The sequence below is a fragment of the Stegastes partitus genome, unplaced genomic scaffold (genome assembly GCF_000690725.1).
Source record: "Stegastes partitus isolate 25-593 unplaced genomic scaffold, Stegastes_partitus-1.0.2 Scaffold1913, whole genome shotgun sequence".
NCBI classification, from domain to species: Eukaryota; Metazoa; Chordata; class Actinopteri; family Pomacentridae; genus Stegastes; species Stegastes partitus.
This window is the reverse complement of record NW_007579644.1, coordinates 62070-82246: the sequence shown is the minus strand read 5'-3', so window position 1 is coordinate 82246 and position 20177 is coordinate 62070. Positions and strand designations below refer to the sequence as shown.

Below are 20177 nucleotides of genomic sequence, written 5' to 3'. Positions count from 1 at the left end.
GTGAGACTTCACAGGAAGATAAGTCAGTCACAAAAAATCAGTAAAACACAGTAATCAGGAGATATAGAAGCAGCCATAGTACCACTAATCAGAGCTGCAGTGGTCGTGCTGCTGAAATGACTCCACAGACAGAGAACTACTTTTACAATCTAATTGTGAAAAACAGGCAAGTACAGTCGTAGTCAAATGTATTCATACGCTTCCATTAAAGAAAAGGAAAAATTCTCAACAGTCACTCAAATAACTAGAAACTGAAAAAAGTAAGAATAAATAAAAATTTGCTAAATTATAATTTTGTGAAATAAGACATTGCTTTTGAATTGTGGTTAAAAGAATAATTTTTAAAAAATGGCCAAAATCAAAATCCCTGTCAACAGGTGCAGAAGTCTGATTGAGAGTTTTAGAAAACACTTGATTGGCTCAAAGGGTTGTTCAACAAAATATTAGTTTACGGATCCCATCATGCTTGTTATTAATAAAAATCAGAGTTCCTGTGACATGTGAAGGACAGTTCATAACATCAACCTCTATGGATGGTGTCCTAGAAAAACAATAAAACCCTGCTTGCTCTAGCACTAAACTGCATCAAAAAAAAAAAATTAAAAATCCTGAATTACCAACACAGAAAAACAGCGAGACGTGAGAGCAGAAAGTGCAGTTTCATGTTTTAGTATTTTATTTTTCCCTCCATTTTACAAGCTCTAGTTCATTCCTTTCATATTCAATTCAAAAAGATAGTGTCTAAAAATATGGGGTGGGATGCATCTCATTTTCTCTCTTTTTTTTTTTTTTTTTTTGTTCTTTCCCGATTGTATTTGATACCAACTCTGTACATATTGTAACAACAATAGTGCATCTGCCATAGTGCAAAGCTCGAACTGACCTCATACACACATACAGTATCTGACAAGCTGCCTCCTGAAACCCCCAGAACCACATCTTTAATCTCATTTACAGCAAGGACAACGGGGGAAGGGGGGGAGGGTCATTACAAAGTTTCTGGGCTATCGACAAATGTACAAAAAGATTTCATGACATTTCGGTGACGGCTAACATGACGGTTGGGGGGGAGTCGATGAGAAGGTGGCTAGCTCAGCTGTTCAGCCGCTTTTAAAGATGCACGGACGGCTACAGGAGGAGATTCGCGGATGCAGCACAAACTCATTATTTGAACATAGCTTTTTTTTAAATAAATCTTCATACATTTTGCATTTAACATTCAGTATAATCTTGCACGTATTTACAAACGGGGTGTGCATACAGTTGGCTAGTGCTCGTCTTTTTTTTTTTTTTTTCTTCTTTCTCTTGTAGGTACATGACATTTAAAAACTCTGTATTGATGTGCTGCTGCCTTTATGGTGCCATGGCTGCTGCAGCTCGTAGAAAGAGATGATCTTCTAGAGGTAAAAACCCCGCCTATCTACCTGTGATAGGAGGAGTGTTAAAGTGGACACAACTTGCCCCGAACACTAATGTAAACGCATTCGTCCTTTTCTTTAAAAATCACTCGTACATTCACACACAAAGAGAGTAAACCTCCTAAGAAACTTTGGGCCTGAAAAGTGGTGAACAGACACAGATAGTGGAATGTATGTTGGTCGGTCTGTCGCTGAAAACACTAAGTTTCGGTCTCTGCTGCTTCATAGTTCAGTTTTTTTTTTTCGTTTTGTTTTTTTAAATGATCCCAAAACCGTAACACCCAGCTTCCCTTTTTTTTTTTTTTTTTTTTGTAATTTTAATTTTGTACCTGAAAACCTGTGAGGGGAGTGTTGGTGGAGGTGGACGGGAGGGCAGGTAAGAACAAAGAGCTTTAAACAAGTTCTTCCTCAGTCTCTCTTTGGAAAAAACATCCCAACTACAGTCCATGTATTCTCCAGTTACTTCCATCCCAGCTAGGATTTTTTTTGTCTTTGTACAAAGCTCTAGGGATGTTTTCGTTCCCAGAATGTTCTTCTTAGGGAAAGACATTCTAAAACGTTCTTAAAACACTCAAAATGTCTTTCCTTTGAGATCATGTAACGTTGTTAGAATGTTTTATGGAATAATGTTCCACAACAGCAACCCCAGAATGTACTGTAGCAAAATGTTCTCTTTGCTAAAATATCCAAAGTTGTAGGAACCACATCCTTCCAATATCCTTTAGATCAAAATGTTTTTTTTTTTTTTCCAAAGCATGATTAGAACTTGTAGGCAATGTCAGCCAAAGTTGTGGAAACATTTTTGTTTTGTTCTAAAGATGTTCTGAGAAAGTTCTGGTGATGTTTCAGTGGGATATATATATATTTTCAGTTCCCAAAATGTTCTTCTTAAAAGGCAGGATAGAGCTTTTTAAAGATAATTCAAAATGTTTGGTCATAACATTGTAAGATCATTATGTTCTTCAAACATTTTCTGATTGTTGCAGCTACAGTGTTTAGTCTTACACTTTTGAACCTCATAGGAACATTGTTTGAAATGAGATATACCCTAAAAAATGTTGTTCTTTTTAAAAATAAAATAAAATTCGTTCTCCATTGTTAGAATCTTTATGTAATGTTAGCGGACGTTGTAGGAACAACACGGCTAGCTGGGATTGTTCTGAGAAAGTTCTAAAAATGTTTCATTGGGAAGTTTTTTTTTTTTTATAGTTCCAAGAATGTTCTTCTGAAGATGTTCTGCGTATGTTTGGTGAGAACGTTATCACAGTATTATGCCTTAACGTTCTAAAAACTTAATGCTGCACTAAGAACGTTGTTATCGTCTAACACTATGGAACATTGCGGGAACAATGTGTTTCCTCAGCGACACCCCAAAAATATCCTCAGAACATTGCAGCAGAATGTTCTACCTTTTGTTAATGCACATCCTACAGAGAACGTTTCGTCATCTGGCGCCTCGGTAACACCTTAAAAACATTCCCCGGATGTTGCATTGAGAACATCCTTTCTCCACTGTCATTGTGGAAACGTCCTACTGAAGAACGTTCTGTAATGTTTTTCATTATGGAAACACGTATATGTCCTATTACAGGAATGTTCCAGAAACGTTCCATACAAAAAAAAAAAACATTATCATTTGATGCCCCGATAACATCTCGAAGACATCTTTGAGAGCGTTCTCCATTTGTTGTCACAGCACATTGTTTTATAGGAGAACGTCCTGTTATGTGTTCCCTTAACATCATTCCCAAAACATCCTCAGAACATTACGGCTGAGTCGTTCACCTTAATTGTTAATATGTCACATCAGGAACGTCTTATAAAAAAAACATCTGAGGCCTCGATAACATCTGGAAAATGTTTCCAAATGTTGCCTCGAGAACATCCTTCCTTTGTTGCCATTATGGAAACGTCTTACAGAAGAACGTTCTAGAATGTTTTCTTAACAAAAAGATATTTTGTGATGTGAGGCCTTGATAACATCTGGAAAACATTCTTAGATTGTTAGTTTGTTCCTTTTTTTGTCATAATGACAGTTTGCAAAAACGTTTTATAGAAGAACGTTCTATTACTCGATAACATCTGGAAAACATTTTTTTGAATGTTGCTTGAGAACTTAGTTATCATGGAACATGTCGTTGTTCCCGACAACGTCCCGCTAACAGCTAAAAGTTTATTTTTTACTTTTACAGAAACACTGTTGAAAATGACAAATATCTGTTGTGTGAACGTCAGATTAAAACGTTTAAAAATGATTGGAACTCGTAGGTTGTGTTCTACCATGTTTTGGGAACGTTCCCCGCTAGCTGGGATGTTGACTGCTGTTCCTGTTGAGATGCACCTCGTCGAGGCCGGGCTTCCTTTACAAGAAACTCTGATTCCAGCGTGGTGTGTTGTCGTCCCTCCACTGTTTGTCTGTGTTCTCCAGCCGTGGCCGCTTCAGTCAGTCGGTGTGCAGGCAGGCAGGCATTGGAAAGACAAGTCTCACGTTAAATTGGTCCTCCGTTGAGATTTTCTTTATCAGACTGTCCGAGACGTAAACAGACACTGAAGCACATTCGTAGAACCACCTGCTCGGCCAGGACACAATCCTCTGGTTCTGGCTGGTTTGGCGTAGAGATTCTCCAGCAACAAGACGAAAGGAGCCGACAGGAGCGTGGAGGAGGGAAACACGATTAACGGAAGAGGTTTCGGAGGGATTGTGGGACTCGTAGTGGAAGACTTTTTTTTGTTTTTTGTTCCCCTCTTCTTCAATGTGGAAACGACACAGTGCGAGGAGGAAGACGGGAGTGGACGAGACACAGAGACAGAAAGACAGACAGATCTTATCCTCCACCAGATCTGGAAGAGAAACGACAACAAGGGGATTATTAACACAAGAAATACCGTTGTAGACGGTTACATACACTGTAAGAAAGTGGAAAAAAGAGGGAAAATCTGGCAGCAACGGTGCCGGAAAAAAAAAAAAAACAGGTTAGAAAATGGTGGGATACTGCAACTTTCAAAAAATGTACAAATTTAGAAAATTATGCAAATATATGTAAAATAGTGATATAATACTGTAAAAAAAAGAAATTAAAAATAATCCCATGATATAAATTTTTCTTAGGAGAAATAAAAAATCTCTGTTTTTGAATTATTCATACAATTTGTGATGCGATGACGAGCGATGCTTTAGGGTTTTGTAGGTTTTACCTTCCTCTTCGAATGTTCCTGCATCCCATGAGCACGAAAGAAGAGAGGACAAGATATAAAGACATAATGTATTAACAACAATAGAGAACAAGCTGACTGTGTGAGAAGCACATCATGAAGCTGATCGTCTTGCATTAGAACTTGCGTCAAAAGCAACAGACAAACATTAACAGAGTAGCTGTGCCAAAAGAAGATCTTATAATCAGGGGTTAAATGTGGGTTTTTGAGGAGGAGGAGATCATGTGCAGTGAAATCAGGGTCACAGACTAGAAATAAGGAGTATTTGTACAGTATTAAGTCGTTTACAGTGGAGGGAAATTGTTCTTCCACGTGTTGTTTTTTAAGCTAAATTCCTTTCGCTTCCACCGTCAGAGTCCAACCTCTCAAATTCAATCTAATTATCTACACACCCAGATGCAAAGATTCTCATTTCAGATAGTTTTATTTTGTCTTTATCTTTTGCCAATTTGAAATGAAATAATATTTTAAAGAAATCTGAAGAAAAACATTCACCTCAGTGACGCTCTATGAAACTGAAAACACAATAACAGCCCACGTATGCAGGCCTGTACCCCTAAGTTTGATATCATAAATTGTATCTTCATTACTAGCTGACTATCTTTACTCTACTACAAATACTGATGCATTTTAATAGAAAAACTGAAGAACTCAGAGCAGTGATTCACCTTATAAGTAAGAAAACATGAACGATTTTCCAGGTGAAACTACATTTGGACCTATCCTGAAAATGGAAAAGAAGCTGCTGAACTCATGCTGAACATGACTTCTTTGTTCCCAATAATTTCACTGCAGAAACTTTGAATTTGTGCACAGCAGCTGGTTAAATAAGGCTGTGTGCAGTCACAGTGGCATATCAGAGGATGCGCTACGTTCAGCACGGGATGTTGTCTGAAAGCAGATTTCTAAAGTTTGAAAATGCTGCTAAACCATTAACTGAGTCACATGGAGCTCCGACCCAATTTAACCCCTAAATATAATTAATTAAAACAGGATTTATTGTGATTTGCTGACGTAAAACGTGAACCAATATTTCAGTCTGTCATGTTGGGCTGGTTGATAAGATTTGGCCACAACAAACGGCAATTAAACAATGTCAGTCATTTTATCCTTTATTAAATCCCCACACTCTAAAAAGTAATTAAAGGGGCCCATTTCTGCCTTTTAATTAAATACATGGATCCAAGATTCATTTCTATACTGATTTATATAAATCAGTATAGCTATGACTGATTCAGGAAACCTATTTTTGAGATAATGTTGCTTCAGCTTAATATAATGTATAATTTACACTCAAATTTCTGCAGTGGTTGAATTAAAACTAAATTCAAGTTGAGGTAACTTAAAGAAATTGGCTTGTTAACTTAATTTTTCTTCACAGTGAGTGAATCATTTCAAGCCTCCTCCTCTATCTCAGACAACTTCAAATGCCTTTGATTACAGAGGACAATCTAATTGTCCAAACTCACAGTTTGTTGAACATCTCATTAGAAGTTGACACCAGTCGAACAGATTGGTTCTTTTTTTTTTGCTGAGCCCAAACATTATTTTTTAGAGTGTAAATCTTTTTTGCCAGATTTTCGTGCTGGTGTCACATGCAGCAGGTCTACAGTAGTTTTGCCAGAGCTAATAAACACCAGAAACTACTAACTTCCAAATCTGCGATCTAACTACGGAGAAAAAAAAAAGTTCTGCTAACAGCTCATGCACACATGCACAGACACTTACCTCTGGCCCTAAAAGGACTGACTGCATGCTACAAATCATGAGATGTGCTTTTTATCTGCCAGAATTCTCTTTGATTTAATCCTCTTTATCATGTATGAAGGAAGCAGGAGCAGTCCGTTTAGGTCAGACCATAAGGAGTGAACAATAGCGAGCATGCAAAGGTGGAAAAGTGCGGAGGAAGCACTTCAGCGAGGGGTTAGGATGCTTCCTACAGAGAAACAAGAAGAATGCAGGCTGGAAAGTAAATAACAAGGGGCTTAAGTTGACCCAATTTAAAGAACACATAGGTTAGGGAAATACTGCAAGTAGGGGGAACTTCCAGATGTGGCACCAGTAAAGTATGTCATAGTGCCTGTAAAGAGGATTCACCCACTTGGAAGTTTTCCCGTTTTATAGATCTTCAATATCATGGTCAATTTAATTTGGCTCCTTTGGCAAGAATTGACCACAAAGATTTGTTCATGTCAAAAAGGAAACAGATTTCTACAAAGTAACGTCAGCTAATTAAAAATACAAAACATAAAATGAGTGACTGCAGTCAGTATTCAGTAGATGCACCTTTGGCTGCAGTTACAGCATTGATCTTGTGTTGGTCTCAATCAGCCTGAACATCTGGATGCTAACCTCATTCTTCTTTGTGAAACTGTTCAAACTCTGTCAGGTTACACAGGAATCATGAGTAAACAGCCCTCGTCAAGTCCAGACACAAGTCAGTTGGATTGAGGTCTGGGGCCTCCAGTTCGGCCTTCAGAACATTCACCTTGTCGTCTTTAAACCATTTCTGTAGCTTCGGCTGTTTCTGTATCTTCTCCCAAGTCACAGTTCTCTTACAGACAGCATCAGGTTGTCCTCCAGGATTTCTCTATACTTTGCTGCATTCATTTTATGCCCTACTTTTACCAGCCTTCCAGGACCTGCTGCAGAGGAGCACATCATGATGCTGCCACCACCATGCTTCACAGTGGGGATGGTGTGTTTGTGATGATGTGCAGTGTCTGGGTGTCTGCCAAACATAGCATCTGGTCTGATGGACTCATCAGACCACAGAACCTTCTTTTAGTTTTATTTAGGAGTAGTGATTCACCAGTGAGTGGTGTCTTTATACTACAATCACTGAGACACATCACTGCACTCAGATGATCTTCGTTTCACTAACTGTGACTTATCTTTTTAAACTTTTTATAGACTTTTTTTTTTTGCCTTTTGCAAGATCTTTATAGACTTCTTGTTTTGTATACATTTTACTCCCTTAAAAGTGTTGCTGTATTTCCATCTTGCACTGCATCTGGATAAGTGGAAGATAATGGATGGATGGATGGATGGATGGATGGATGGATGGATGGATGGATGGATGGATGGATGGATGGATGGATGGCATTGCATTGCATTGCATTATAATGACAATAAAGCTTCTAATGTGCATCTGCGTTGAATTAGTTGAATCACTACAAAGGGGTGAATGCTCATACAATCACTTATTTCAAACCTTATATTTTTCGCTAATGGGCATTACTTTGTAGAAGTCTGTTTTCACTTTGACATGAAAGAATCCTTTTTTTTGAAAAAGGTATATTCTTGTCAAACAAAGCTAAATTAAACCGTCCATTGTCAGTGTTTAAACGAGAACGGAAAACTTCCAAGGAGGGGTGAATGTTTCTCTAAGGCATTGCATTCGCTTTGAGAAAAGTGGTGCAGCGGTTCCTGGCAGTAAAATATCTCATTCCTGCCCTGTCGTAACTACAAGTTCTGGAAGATGCAGGATGGAGCTTGAATATTAGAAAACAAAGCGGATTTGAAAGCCAAAAGCAGCATTAGACTCCCTCCCCTGGGTCGGGCAATGAGTTGCATCTATGTCCAGAGGGGTGAGAGTGGAAGGGGCGGGGGGGAGGTTTCCTTTAGGTAGAAGCAGACAGGTACACAAAGGCATGCCAGAAACTCTTACTTAAATCCCCATCCTGTTCCCCCTAGGACTATAGCTGCCAGGAGAATAGCACCTGCGATGGACCCTATTATGATATTGGTGCCACTGGGACCTGCGCAGAGGAAGGAGGGGGGGAAGGTAGGAAGAGGAAGGGTGCGGAGGAGGAAGAGGAAGGGCAGAAAACAAAACAACACCACTAAAAAACACACGTCAGAAGACAGCATCGACACTACATCAAACCACATCAACTGGAGAGAGAGAGATATAGATGGTAAAGATACCTGCAGACAGAAATAGAAAGATGGAGGAGAACCAGCACGTTTGGGTGGAGATGGGAGAACAGGCGGGTGAGGCAAAAAGGGGGAGGGTCAGGGGGAGACAACAGTTAAAAAAAACAAAGGAGAGAGTGTTTCATTACTTTGTTCTCATTCCCCCTCTCCTGCTCTTTCAGCTGCTCAGGGTGGACTTTTTTTAGGCCCTAAAGAGCAGCTGCTCATTGGCAGACTGCAAGAAAGTAAGGAAGACACTTGAAAACACAAACAGTAGCACCACATGCACTCACATACTGGACTTATTCCATCTCAAATCATCAAGTTTAAGAACTGAATTCCCGCTCGACCTTTTTTCTGATTTGCCTAAAATTCTAGCAGTGCAAAATATGGATATTTAAAAAGATGTCTGAAATTTTAGCTTAATATATCGACCATTTTCTGAGATAAAAATTTGTATGAAATGCTCGGGGACATAGTTATGCACATTAAAATTTGAGGCTGTTTGAACCACAATATCTCAAGAACTATTAAAGATTTTTTTAAAAAGCGTAAATTTTCACCATTATTTCTCATCAAGTCATTGATTCAGAATCGGCAGAATTGGACAAGTAGATGAAATAACCTCTAATTGTGGTGGAGGTAATGTTTGCAACCTAAAAGGTCCGTCTAAATCAGTAAGTCTCTATCTTGTATTTAATTAAATGGTGGAAACGGGTCCTTTGAACAACTGAGACCATCAGTCACATCGGAGGCGGCACAACGTCTAAGTACACAGCAAATCTCTGCAGGACAAATAGCCATTTGTTTTTTGGTCAAACAGCTTCAGAGATTTGCATTTTGAAATCTGAGTTTATGTCTATATCTCAGGTACTATTAAAGATAAAAGCCTGAATTTTTCACTGTTCTTTCCCATCATGTTATTAATGTAGAATCAGTTTTATTGGACAAGTAGATCAAATAGTCTCTGATTATGTTGAAATATGAAAATGAATCGAAGTCGCCATGAAAGGTCGCATCTTTGAGCACATTAGTAAAAAAACTGATAATGCAGAAACCAACTAGGGATATTTTCTGAATCATATGTAGCTGCATGTCACAATAATACAAAATAAAACAAAACGAAAGCTATTTTTGTTTAACTTTCATAACTGATTGAGCAAGTTTGATATGTTGTTCGACTTGGATAAGGCTGTCTCATTTTTTTTTTTTAAGGCTTTTATCTTTAATAGTTTAATAGATATTGTTATTCAAACAGTCGTAAGTTTCAGTGTGCAAAAAAAATGGGCTGAAAGTGGGTCGATAGGCAATTAAAAAAAAAAAAAAAAATCTTGGAAATTATTTGATTAATTAGTCTAGTTTGAAAAAGATAGTTTATGATTTAAAAAAAGAGAAAGTTGGAGATGGTCGAGCAGAAGCCACTGATGATTTAAGGTGGAATAACCTCCATGTATATATACACATATGCTCTAATGGATAAATGTGTCTCAACACACCCCCGCACTCAACCAAACAGCAGGAAGAATCAAACTGTACAGGTCCAGATATTGATTTCTCACAGTACTCAGGTGAACTCTCCATAAAGAGGCTACAGTGATGATGGTGGAGACTATGAGGGGGATATGAGCGGCAGACAGGAGAGAGAGAGACGAGGACAGGCTCAGAGCCGCTATGGACCTTTCTTCTCCGGGCCCGTCGGGACCGTCGGCTCCGGGATCGGATCAAAGACGCTGCAGTCCTTCCCCGTGTAGTCCCTGTCACAGATACACTTCACCTCATTACTGCAGGTCTGCAACAGAGACATGAAAACCAGGAAGAGATGAGCAAAGACGGGGATGACAGAGCAAAAACAGCATGGATCTGAATCTGTTTTACGCTGAAGCTTAGTACAACCTCTGAACTCCAGCAGGTTTAAAATGAATGCTATCAGTGGTTTTAAATATCCCCATCATGACACTGTTTAAAAACTGAAAAAAATCTGGATATTTTCAACTCTGAAGTGCCATTCATTCAGTAAAATTAAGCAAATCTAAGCTGAAAATTGTGATATTTTCTCTAAATCCCTTTATTCTCCATTTATATTCACAAACTGTCATAAATAAACCTTTGCCATCCACCACTTTCTGTGAAAAATTAAAGAATTCTGTGCTCCTTGGTGCAACTGTGAAGCCATTAGTAACTTCATTGTGATCAAAATTAAAAACCAAATATGGAAACAGACTAAAAACTTAAGAACTTTTGTCTTTCTTCTGATTTCTAACATCATAACTGTGTCATACTGCACAAAAGACATTTTTTTGAGTTCTATGGCTGTTTCCATAGAGGTGCAGGACTTTATTATTATTGTGGCGAAAAATGATCCTACAATGATAAAAACAATGAAAACGAAGCAAAACTAGAAGGTGCTTGAAGTTCAGAGGATTAACTAAGAGCAGTTTCAACCTTGACATCTTTTGAACTGGAAAGAAAAAAAAGGTAAAATAAGGTAGAAAATAGAATAAATCTTTAAAACAGACATTACAGTTTGATATGAGCCCATGTATCTCAAGCAGCTCCTGTATAAGTGCTTAACAGTTACTATAGATTCATTCATATCTATTCTGATGATAAAGTTCTAGTTTCGTTTCTTACTTGGTCGATAACCCAAACTGTCATTTTGCCTCAGCAACATTAGCATTTGGATTTTACAAAACTTTCAGTAACAAAACTAAGATGTTCATCGTGAACGCCAGTGAAAGGAAGACTCACTTTAGTGATTATTTAAAAAGACAAAGCTTTGAACAAAAGGCATGTAGCAGAGAGCCTTTGTGCCATCTTTCATTGTGAAATATCCTTTGAAACATGCCAAAAAAAAAGGATTTTACAGTCTCAACCTTTCCGGTCTGGTTTTATTTCTAGCAGATCAGTAATGTTCTGTTTGCTGACCTTCCGCAGAAATCTTCAAACAAACTGCAGATGATAATAAAAAGAAAAGAAAAGCAGCACATCCCACCAAAACTGACTCTTCTTTAGTGCCTTGTTCATTTTAGATTTCATCTTCTGACATTTTGCTTTTGGTTGCTAAATATTTGGAGTAGCTCCTTACTATTGATCTGGTTGGTTAGGTATGCCCCTTCTAGACCAATCAGATCCTTCACCTCTGCTCTCTTCAATGTTCTTCACAGTAGAACCAAGACGAGATGAAAGCTTCAGAAAAATAAATCTTTTAATGTCTACTTTTATGTCGTTTCATGTAATTTACTGGTATCATTACATTTACTGTGGACTCTTGTGTTTTATTGTCTTAACTTTTATCACTACTATTTTTATTTCATTTTATTTTATTCTCTTTTTGAGCACTTTGAGTTCCACTTGCTGTATGAACTGTGCTACACAAATCAAGTCTTTATTTATTTAGTAACTAAAATGGTGTTGAGGCAGTGGATATGTAACTTAGACTTCTCAAAGCTTTAATTTTCCATCCAGATTTTGCCTTTTATTAACCCACATGTTGTCTTTCTCACATGAAATTCACCCAACCAGTGTTTTCTGAGAGCGTTGTTTTACCCCGTGGTCAGAACAAATGCGTGCGAAGTTGGATCCTGGACACGTGCTGAGGTTGAAAGCCGCCACTGGGAGGCAGCGTCTCTCCAAACACATCATGTTGGGACCGCAGGGAGTCCCGTCCTCCACGTAGCCCAGGTCTGAGCCGTCCTCCAGCAGAGCGTGGCCTCCTCTGGAAGGAGGAAGAGGAGGGTTAGAGTTACAACGCTGAGGGACAACAAAGCTTTATGCTCTCTTAAATGCGGCGACGGTTTTACCTGCAGTCCAGGTACTTGTTCTGGTGGTAGAGGGTGAAGCTGGTCACTTCACCCTGCAGGTCTCCAAACTTTGGCTTCGTCGTCACGTTGGCACAGAACAGGAATCCGCACAGAACATCCCTGAAACGAGAGAGGAGGGAGAACAATGCACAAAAAAAACTTTTGCAGTTTTTGGGGTTTTTAGGTTGAATATATCATCTAAACCCGTTTGGGGTGATCTAGTTGTAAGAAAGGGTTTTTGGATTTGATGCAGCAGATGTTCTTTCATATCATCTCTGTTAGATAAACTGCCAAATGCTCTCTAGCCACAAATACATTAGAGAAATTAAGATCTACCAGAAAGCAACAGTACAGTGATTTTATGTTTTTTTTAATAGGTTTGATTTTATTGACCAGAATTAGTTGAAAATCCCTCCCCAAATTAAGCCAGTCTTATCCTTTTACCTCAAACTTAAGTGATGCAATAGTAATACTAAGAAGAAGATAAATAAAGTGAACACACTCTTTTAGAACACCAGTAAAGGGAATCAGGGTTGTGTAACTCACGGCTTGTTGCACTGCAGCCAGCCTTGGCCTTCAGGACCCGGACCACAGTTTCCTTTCTCTGTTCCTTCAGCGTTCAGCTTCTCATAACAAAATCTGTCTGCTGAATCTGGCACAACAACAACAAAAAAAGGATTTCTTAGATGACAACAAGGAGAATCTGACAAAGAAGTGAGCATACATCTGTGCAAAATCGCTTAGATGTCACATGTTTAAAAATTGCATCACCTCTTAAACAGTCTTAAACAATTAAAAACAAATATTTATAAAGACTATATTGAACATTCAGGCCCCAAAGTAGAAGCTCATGCAACAAAACTGAAAGAAGCTGTGATTTCCTAATAGCACAAACATGGTCTAAAATGAGCCGTTAACACCACAACTATGTAGTGAATGCATAGTCCTGACAGTGAAGCACTCCATGGTGCTGCATGGAAAACAATTTAAAAAGAATGTGAGATTTCATAAAGGTGGAAAAGAATCCAGACAGATCAAGTAAAAACCAATGGAAACACAGTGTCAGCAGAAATCAGGAGGTTTAGAAGGAGCCATAGTACCACTAATCAGAGCTGCAGAGGTCGTCCTCCTAAAATGACAGTGCACTACTTTCACAATGTTGCTCTGAAAAACAAATGAATCAGCTGCTTCAGACTTGGCACAGGGGCTATCAATGGAAATCAGAGTTCCTGTGACAGCTCAGACAATGTGAAGACCGTTGTATAATTTCATCCTCTGTGGATGATGTTCAGGAAAAACGCCCTTGTTTGTTCTTTGGTATCAAACTGCGAGATAAAACTTTGCCGAATGACGTGAAAAGAAGCCTAAAGAATGTTTAAAGCTCATTCTTTGGTCAGATGAGATAAATTTGTTTGGCTCAGATGGAGTCCAGCATGTTTGTCGTGAACCTGACCAGCACAACCACAGTGAATGCATCGTCTTGACTGTGAAGCACGGAGGTGGAATCATCTGATATTCAAGCGATATTGCACAGAGACGAAGCCACTCCTGCTGTACAAATCATGTAACTCTCGGTGAAAGAGATGTTATGCTGAGTTGTATACATACTGTATCCCCAGAGTCCTCTGCACTGTCCATCACGAGTCCTGCATCGCCCACCGTAACATCGGCCCTGAAGAGGTGAACCAGAACCAATCAGTTACACCAACAGACTGAGCTGCAGATTGGAAATTGTAGCACAAACCAGCCCTTACCTGGCTGGTATCACACATGTAGCCGTCCAGCTTGTGGACATTATGAGGGCACTGCAAAAGAAGCAAAGCACACCATGCACTGAATACTGAGTTTAACAGCATCTTACAGTGTTTGCTGTTTTTACAGAAAGCCGTACCTGGCTGGAGTCTCCAGTGCAGGTTTCTGGGATGTCACAGTCATTCACAGCATCTCGACACACCACACCTCTCTGCTCGTACTAAGAAACAGAATATACACCTATTGAAGCGTGCCATACAGGCTGAAAACACAGCAATAAGAAAACACAAGAGCATGATTTTTGTCTGTCATTCAACGTCTCCTAAGATATAATCACTTCTGATGACATATAGAGGGGAAACGTCATTCATCTGTTTAAAAGATAAAACCCGAGATGAAAGCTTTAGATGTTCAAATCTCACTGTGTGCGAGTCAACATCCAACAGATCTCTAGAAGTTATTTTTTACTTCTGCCAGCTTGATGAGTGAAACTTGAGAAGCCGGATGCCAAAATACATTGTTTGATTCCCAAACTGTCCTTGACACAAGCAGAAATAATCATAGAGGATATTATTTCCAGCTCTTTGTTCACTAATTTGGTCTACCGACTGATTTCGTTGTCATATAAAAAGAGGATTTGACACTGAGCTAGCTCACTTGTCGGACACCTTGTAATGTAGGTCGGCTCACCTTGCAGCCACTGCAGCACAGTCCATTACTGCACATGGCATCGTGGGTAAGCGTGCACTTTTTACAGCAGTTTCCTCCGCTACGTGCACACTCCTGCAGACGAGAAAACAAATATTCATCTCAGATCTATAGAAAAAAAACAACACCATCTGTGGTTCTCATACATGGACATCATGTGTAGGTGCAGCAGGTCAAAGAGCTGCATTTTATACATGGAGTCCAGCTGGATACTCACCACCTGGGATCCACAATCACACTCTTCCCCTGCTTCCACAAAGCCGTTCCCGCATTCTGGAGGGTCCAACAGCTGAAAGACAGAGAGGCCAACATATAGGAAGGCATGTATAAATGACAGACAGATGGATGAGAGATGAAACGTGACAATCATATAGGAGCTTGTTGACTGGAAGTAAAGACATAAGCGGAGGGGATCGTAAAGCACAAGTAATGTACTACTTCTAAAGCTGGTGTTATTCTCTCTTGCTGACGGTTTTGGATACCACGGATGAGCAGTTGTTCTAAATTATGGTGCTTTCTGGTCTAAGAGGATGCATACACGTGCAGACGATTGGCGCCTATGTATTCCCTGCATCCACGCCACTGTCCTTGTAGCATAGTGGGAATTTTGGGCAGCAAAGGCAAGTTTACCACGAGCCTAAGAAAAGCCTGGATGATATATTAGTCAGTCGATTTTATTAGCCGATATTGGCCTAGTTCTTCTTCTTTTTTATTTATTTTTTAAACAAAGTACAATAATGGAAAAGATGTTATCTAAGAGTTTTAACGTCTGTGAAGCTTCTCAGTCATCCAGGTCATGGTTATTCTCATAGATTAATCGTAGCAACTGGACTTGCTTGAGGTCCTTGAAGACGTTTCATCTCTCATCCAAGAGGCTTCATCAGTTCTGACTGACTAGTTGGGACTTCCAGATACTTATATCCTAAAGGAGCCATTAACACCTGAGTTTCGGTTTCATTTAGGGGTTTGTTGCTAACAAGGGGGAGCAGCAACAAACCCCCAAATGAAACCGAAACTCAGGTGTTAATGCCTCGTTAAGGATATAAGTATCTGGAACTCCAACTCATCAGTCAGAACTGATGAAGCCTCGTGGATGAGAGGTGAAATGTCTTCAAGGAAGCCAAGCAAGTCCAGTTGCTGCGATTAATCTCTAAGCGTTATCATATTCAACAGAGCAGGATTGCAATGGTCTTAGGACTGTTTGCAGCACATGTAGCGGAGTATGCGTCACAGCTGAGCAGACGGTGCTGTGGAGTCTAGCGGTGTTTTCATGCAACGCTGCCAACTACAGTAGTTTGTCAAATGCATTTCTGAATTGTTTAATAAACATTCATCCATCCATCCATCTTCTCCTGCTTATCTGGAGTCGGGTCGCGGAGGCGGCAGCCTTAGCAAAGCTGCCCAGACTTCCCGATCCGCACACACCTCCCCCAGCTCGTCCGGGGGGACCCCTAGGCGTTCCCAGGCCAACTGGGAGACATAGTCTCTCCAGCGTGTCCTGGGTCTTCCCCGAGGTCTCCTCCCGGTGGGACGCGCCTGGAACACCTCCCCAGGGAGACGTCCAGGAGGCATCCGGAAAAGATGTTTAATAAACAGTGACTCCAAAAGTCTCATCTTTTCATTATAACTCCAGCATTTACGAGGGATGATTGAGAAGTTCGGAGACTGTGACGCACAAACACGGAGCAACATGTCCGAGCAGTAACTGTGCTATCAGCAGTGGAACTTATGCTACAAATGGTTTTGCACCACTAGGAGGTGAGCGTCTCGGATTTGTCCTTGAACTTCAGTCAGAAATTGAAATTCAAGTAGGAGGGTCGCTGGTTGTACAGTTTCAGCACTAATCGCGGATGATGTTGTTGACGTTTAGCAGAAAACAAATAATCAATCCGTGTTGCTGTCCACCATAAAAACTCTCAGCTTACCACTCGGTCTAAAGATTAATCCCCTGTGGCAGTGATTCCACTCATCGCTTTATGAAAAAAGCTTTAACAGCGAAGCCAGACAGACATTGGCTTCTGTTTATTTATGAGGCACCGAATGCCAAGATGCCGCAGTAATTAACTTCCTTGTTAAACTGGTCCCCAGTTCATTATTGAGCTCACTGAAGTGGTTGGCAAAGGCTTAAAGTTGTGCATTCTTACACTGGAAGTGATAAAATTGCTTTTAGTTTTTTCTGCTGCGCACACCAGAAAGATGTTGCAGCAAACACTGAAGCTAACTGGACATGTTGGGAAATGGTGAAATCCATGATCACTGGTCGTTTTCTAGTTGATTGTTGCCTATGTGTTGTGTTGATTGTACTCTTGACATTATTGTAGAACAAAGCATGCCCTCAAGGGATTGCTTTAATAAAGACTGAAGGAATGTCTGATATGTTTACCATCCAGGCAGCATTTCAGGTGTTGCTGGAGCACTTGGGGCAGAGACTGCTTCGATGGTTTTTATCAGTATAGTCTCAAATAATCCAGAGCCAAATCCCAGTAAACATGCATTCTGTTTACACATGACTCTGACAGTGATGTTGTTCAGATGCAGGACCACATCTTCACAGGACCCTCACCTTGTTGGGCTTGTTGAAGAGGCAGCTCCCTCCGCCCTGGAGCAGGAACTGGATGTACTCATCGATGCTGCAGCGCGAAAACTTTCTGGGCAGATAGAACCTGCAATCGCAAAGATCGAGACTTCAGATAAAATAGAATAAAAACAGCGCAGTGCTTCCCTGCCAGTGAGCGTTGCCAGATCCGCTGTGGGTGTCCGTGCCATCACTCTGCAATCTGACAGAAATGTTACCATCTGTAGTAAGATATTACTCAAGCGAATAATGGAGATCTGCATTGTTCCATCTGGCAAAAGGAGAGCCGAATCCAAGCCGCTCCAGTAGTAAATACATTTAATTCACCGGTTTTAATTCTTACGTGGTCTGGCGTCTGTGATGCTGCAATAAATTTGCTAAAAGCGTCGATTGAAGGCTGTTATCTGCGGCTTGGCTCAGCGAGGACTGAGCGGAAGTCAAAGATTCTCTGTGCTACAGGTGTTTTACAGTTTACGTGAGAGGAAAATGACAGCTTAGAGGAACTTTACCCGGTGTCCTCCATGATGCAGCCCACCCAGGCGTCCGGACACCTGCAGTCTCCTGTGAAGCAGAGGAGAGGTGAAGATGACACAAACTGGACAAAATCAAAGATGTTCAACTGTAATTTAATGAACAATTTACTGGTATTATACAGATTTTCCTTGTTTGTTAAATTACTGATATCTGGTAAAATCACAGCAAAACAAATATTATTTTACACATTAGCCTTAAAAAAAAAATCTGCGTAATCTACAAACGGCAACTTGTTCTTTAACTGCGACCATAAAATGACAGTTTTACAGTTTATAAATTAGCAGAAATAAGTGATATTTTACAGATATTTGTTGTCACTGAAGACAAAAAAGTTCTGTGTTTAAGATTAAAAAACTCCTTTATGTTAAACAACAAATAATATCCAGTAAAATCACAGAAAAAAAAAAAATGTACATGTTGATTGTGAAAAAAACTGCTTTGTTGCAACTAAATTATCTAAAAATGTCATTATGTTTACAGCCATTTGTTTTTTTCCCAACTTTTTACTGAAGTTAAACCATTTTTGACTTTATGTAAATCAGCAAAACAAAAACTTTATTACTTATATTTGCTTTTATTTGAAAGAAAAAAGAGAACATTTGCATATTCAGGTTTGAAAAAAATTGCAAAACATTGTCTTTAACTGTTATTTTACAGGTTTTTCCTGTTTTGTTAAATTCCAGATAATATTTAATAAAATGAGAGAGAAAAAACTTATTTACATGATGACTGTTCAAAACTATAAATACTTCTGTTTGCTGCGTTAGTACAAGTGTGTGTAACGGCAGTAAAGTTGAATCTAATCTGAAATAACATCCACATCAAAAAACAGTATTTTTACTAATATGAATTCATTCTTTTACAACAACTGACTGTAAAATCCCACTTTTTAAAAATACATTTAAATTAAATTGATTAACTTGAACATGAATTCTTAAACAGATATTTTATTAATTTAATTCATAATTTTAAATTGTTTAATTAAAACACAGATACAATCTAGTAAAATTATCCCCCCAAAAAGTGTTAATTTACATGTTGGGTGAACAAAAAATTATTTAATTACACCATTTTACTGTATTTCAATCATTGGTTTACAGTCATTTGCTGTTAGTTTTCCCATTATTTTTTTAAAATATTTTTTTTTTGGCACCGTTGCTGCTACTACAGATTTTTTTTTTCTTCAAAGTGCAGATAAACCAAGATATAAAATAATACAGTGATCAGCGTTTATGATCTCAGCAGTGACACATAAGAAACTTGATTAATAACTGAAGAAGGCCTTTCAGTTGGACTGATGTCTAAGTTTAGGCTCGGCACTGATCTCACGTCCTGACGGTGAATAATGGAGCTGATGCCTCCTCAGCATTAATCACTGAGCTCATTGTTCTCTGGCAGCTTCGACCAGCAGCTCCTCCTCCCTGGATGCAGTTGACTGATCACCTAATGGAGAAGTCTAATTACAGAAGAGAGCTGCTGGACCGCGATACCAAAGATCTCTCTCTACCTCAACACCAGCATCCTCCTTTATTCAGCTCACTCTGGATTCCTGCTTTGTAAAAGTTTCCCGTCGTCTCACCTGCAGAAGCTCGAGCGTTGTTCCACCTCATGCCGATGTTCTGGCCCAGACTCTGGCACAAAGTGATGGCCATCGCAGCGACGCTCCCGTACTGAAACAAACAAGCAGAAAACGCTTTAAAGTGAGATGAGGAAACATAAAATGTGACAGCTTGCACCAACCAGGATGTACATTAAACCAAGCAGATGGGAAATACAAAATCTTACTAAGAGTTTGATGGTAAAAGCATTTTATATTTACACCTTAGATACACGATAGTTGCAGGAAAACTCAAGTTGAGTTGTTTCTTTTTCTAATATATTCATATTTTAACACTTGCAGATGCATCTTCTGGCTGTGAAACGGAGAAACCGCTTTGGTGTTCTCATGTTTAATACAACAGTTTAATCTCATTGATCAAACCATTTTGCTGCTTTCAGAGCTTGTTTGAGAGTCTTTCTGATTCTTCTCTCATAGTGTTCTTGTTCTATTTCCATCCTCACAACAGTGACGATGTGTAATCTTGGTCAGAGCCACGGAAATGATGCTGCAGGAATTAGAATTAAGTGTTAAAATATGACCATATTAAAATATTGCTTTGTTTTATTTATTCATGAAATGTTCAACATTTTGTTTTTTTAAAGAATATGAACACATCATTTAGTTTTATGAATCCAAGGTTTATTATTAATTGAGTGACA

At 39.3% G+C, this 20177-nt stretch overlaps 1 protein-coding gene across 1 annotated transcript in view; it reads right to left on the bottom strand.

Annotated features, from left to right (window-relative positions):
- Nucleotides 1-4180: 4180 nt before the first annotated feature.
- LOC103373143 (disintegrin and metalloproteinase domain-containing protein 11-like) overlaps nt 4181-20177 on the bottom strand; it is a 32504-nt gene continuing 16507 nt past the window's right edge. The window contains exons 13-27 of the mRNA XM_008302962.1: nt 19498-19588; nt 17894-17945; nt 17373-17472; nt 15027-15098; nt 14792-14884; nt 14241-14321; nt 14104-14154; nt 13958-14021; nt 12896-13001; nt 12350-12469; nt 12096-12264; nt 10227-10338; nt 8302-8392; nt 4614-4631; nt 4181-4259 (exon numbers count right to left, since the gene is read on the bottom strand). Coding sequence (XP_008301184.1) covers nt 4244-4259; nt 4614-4631; nt 8302-8392; nt 10227-10338; nt 12096-12264; nt 12350-12469; nt 12896-13001; nt 13958-14021; nt 14104-14154; nt 14241-14321; nt 14792-14884; nt 15027-15098; nt 17373-17472; nt 17894-17945; nt 19498-19588 — 1236 coding nt within the window. The 3' untranslated portion in view covers nt 4181-4243. The remainder of the gene's footprint in view (nt 4260-4613; nt 4632-8301; nt 8393-10226; nt 10339-12095; nt 12265-12349; nt 12470-12895; nt 13002-13957; nt 14022-14103; nt 14155-14240; nt 14322-14791; nt 14885-15026; nt 15099-17372; nt 17473-17893; nt 17946-19497; nt 19589-20177) is intronic.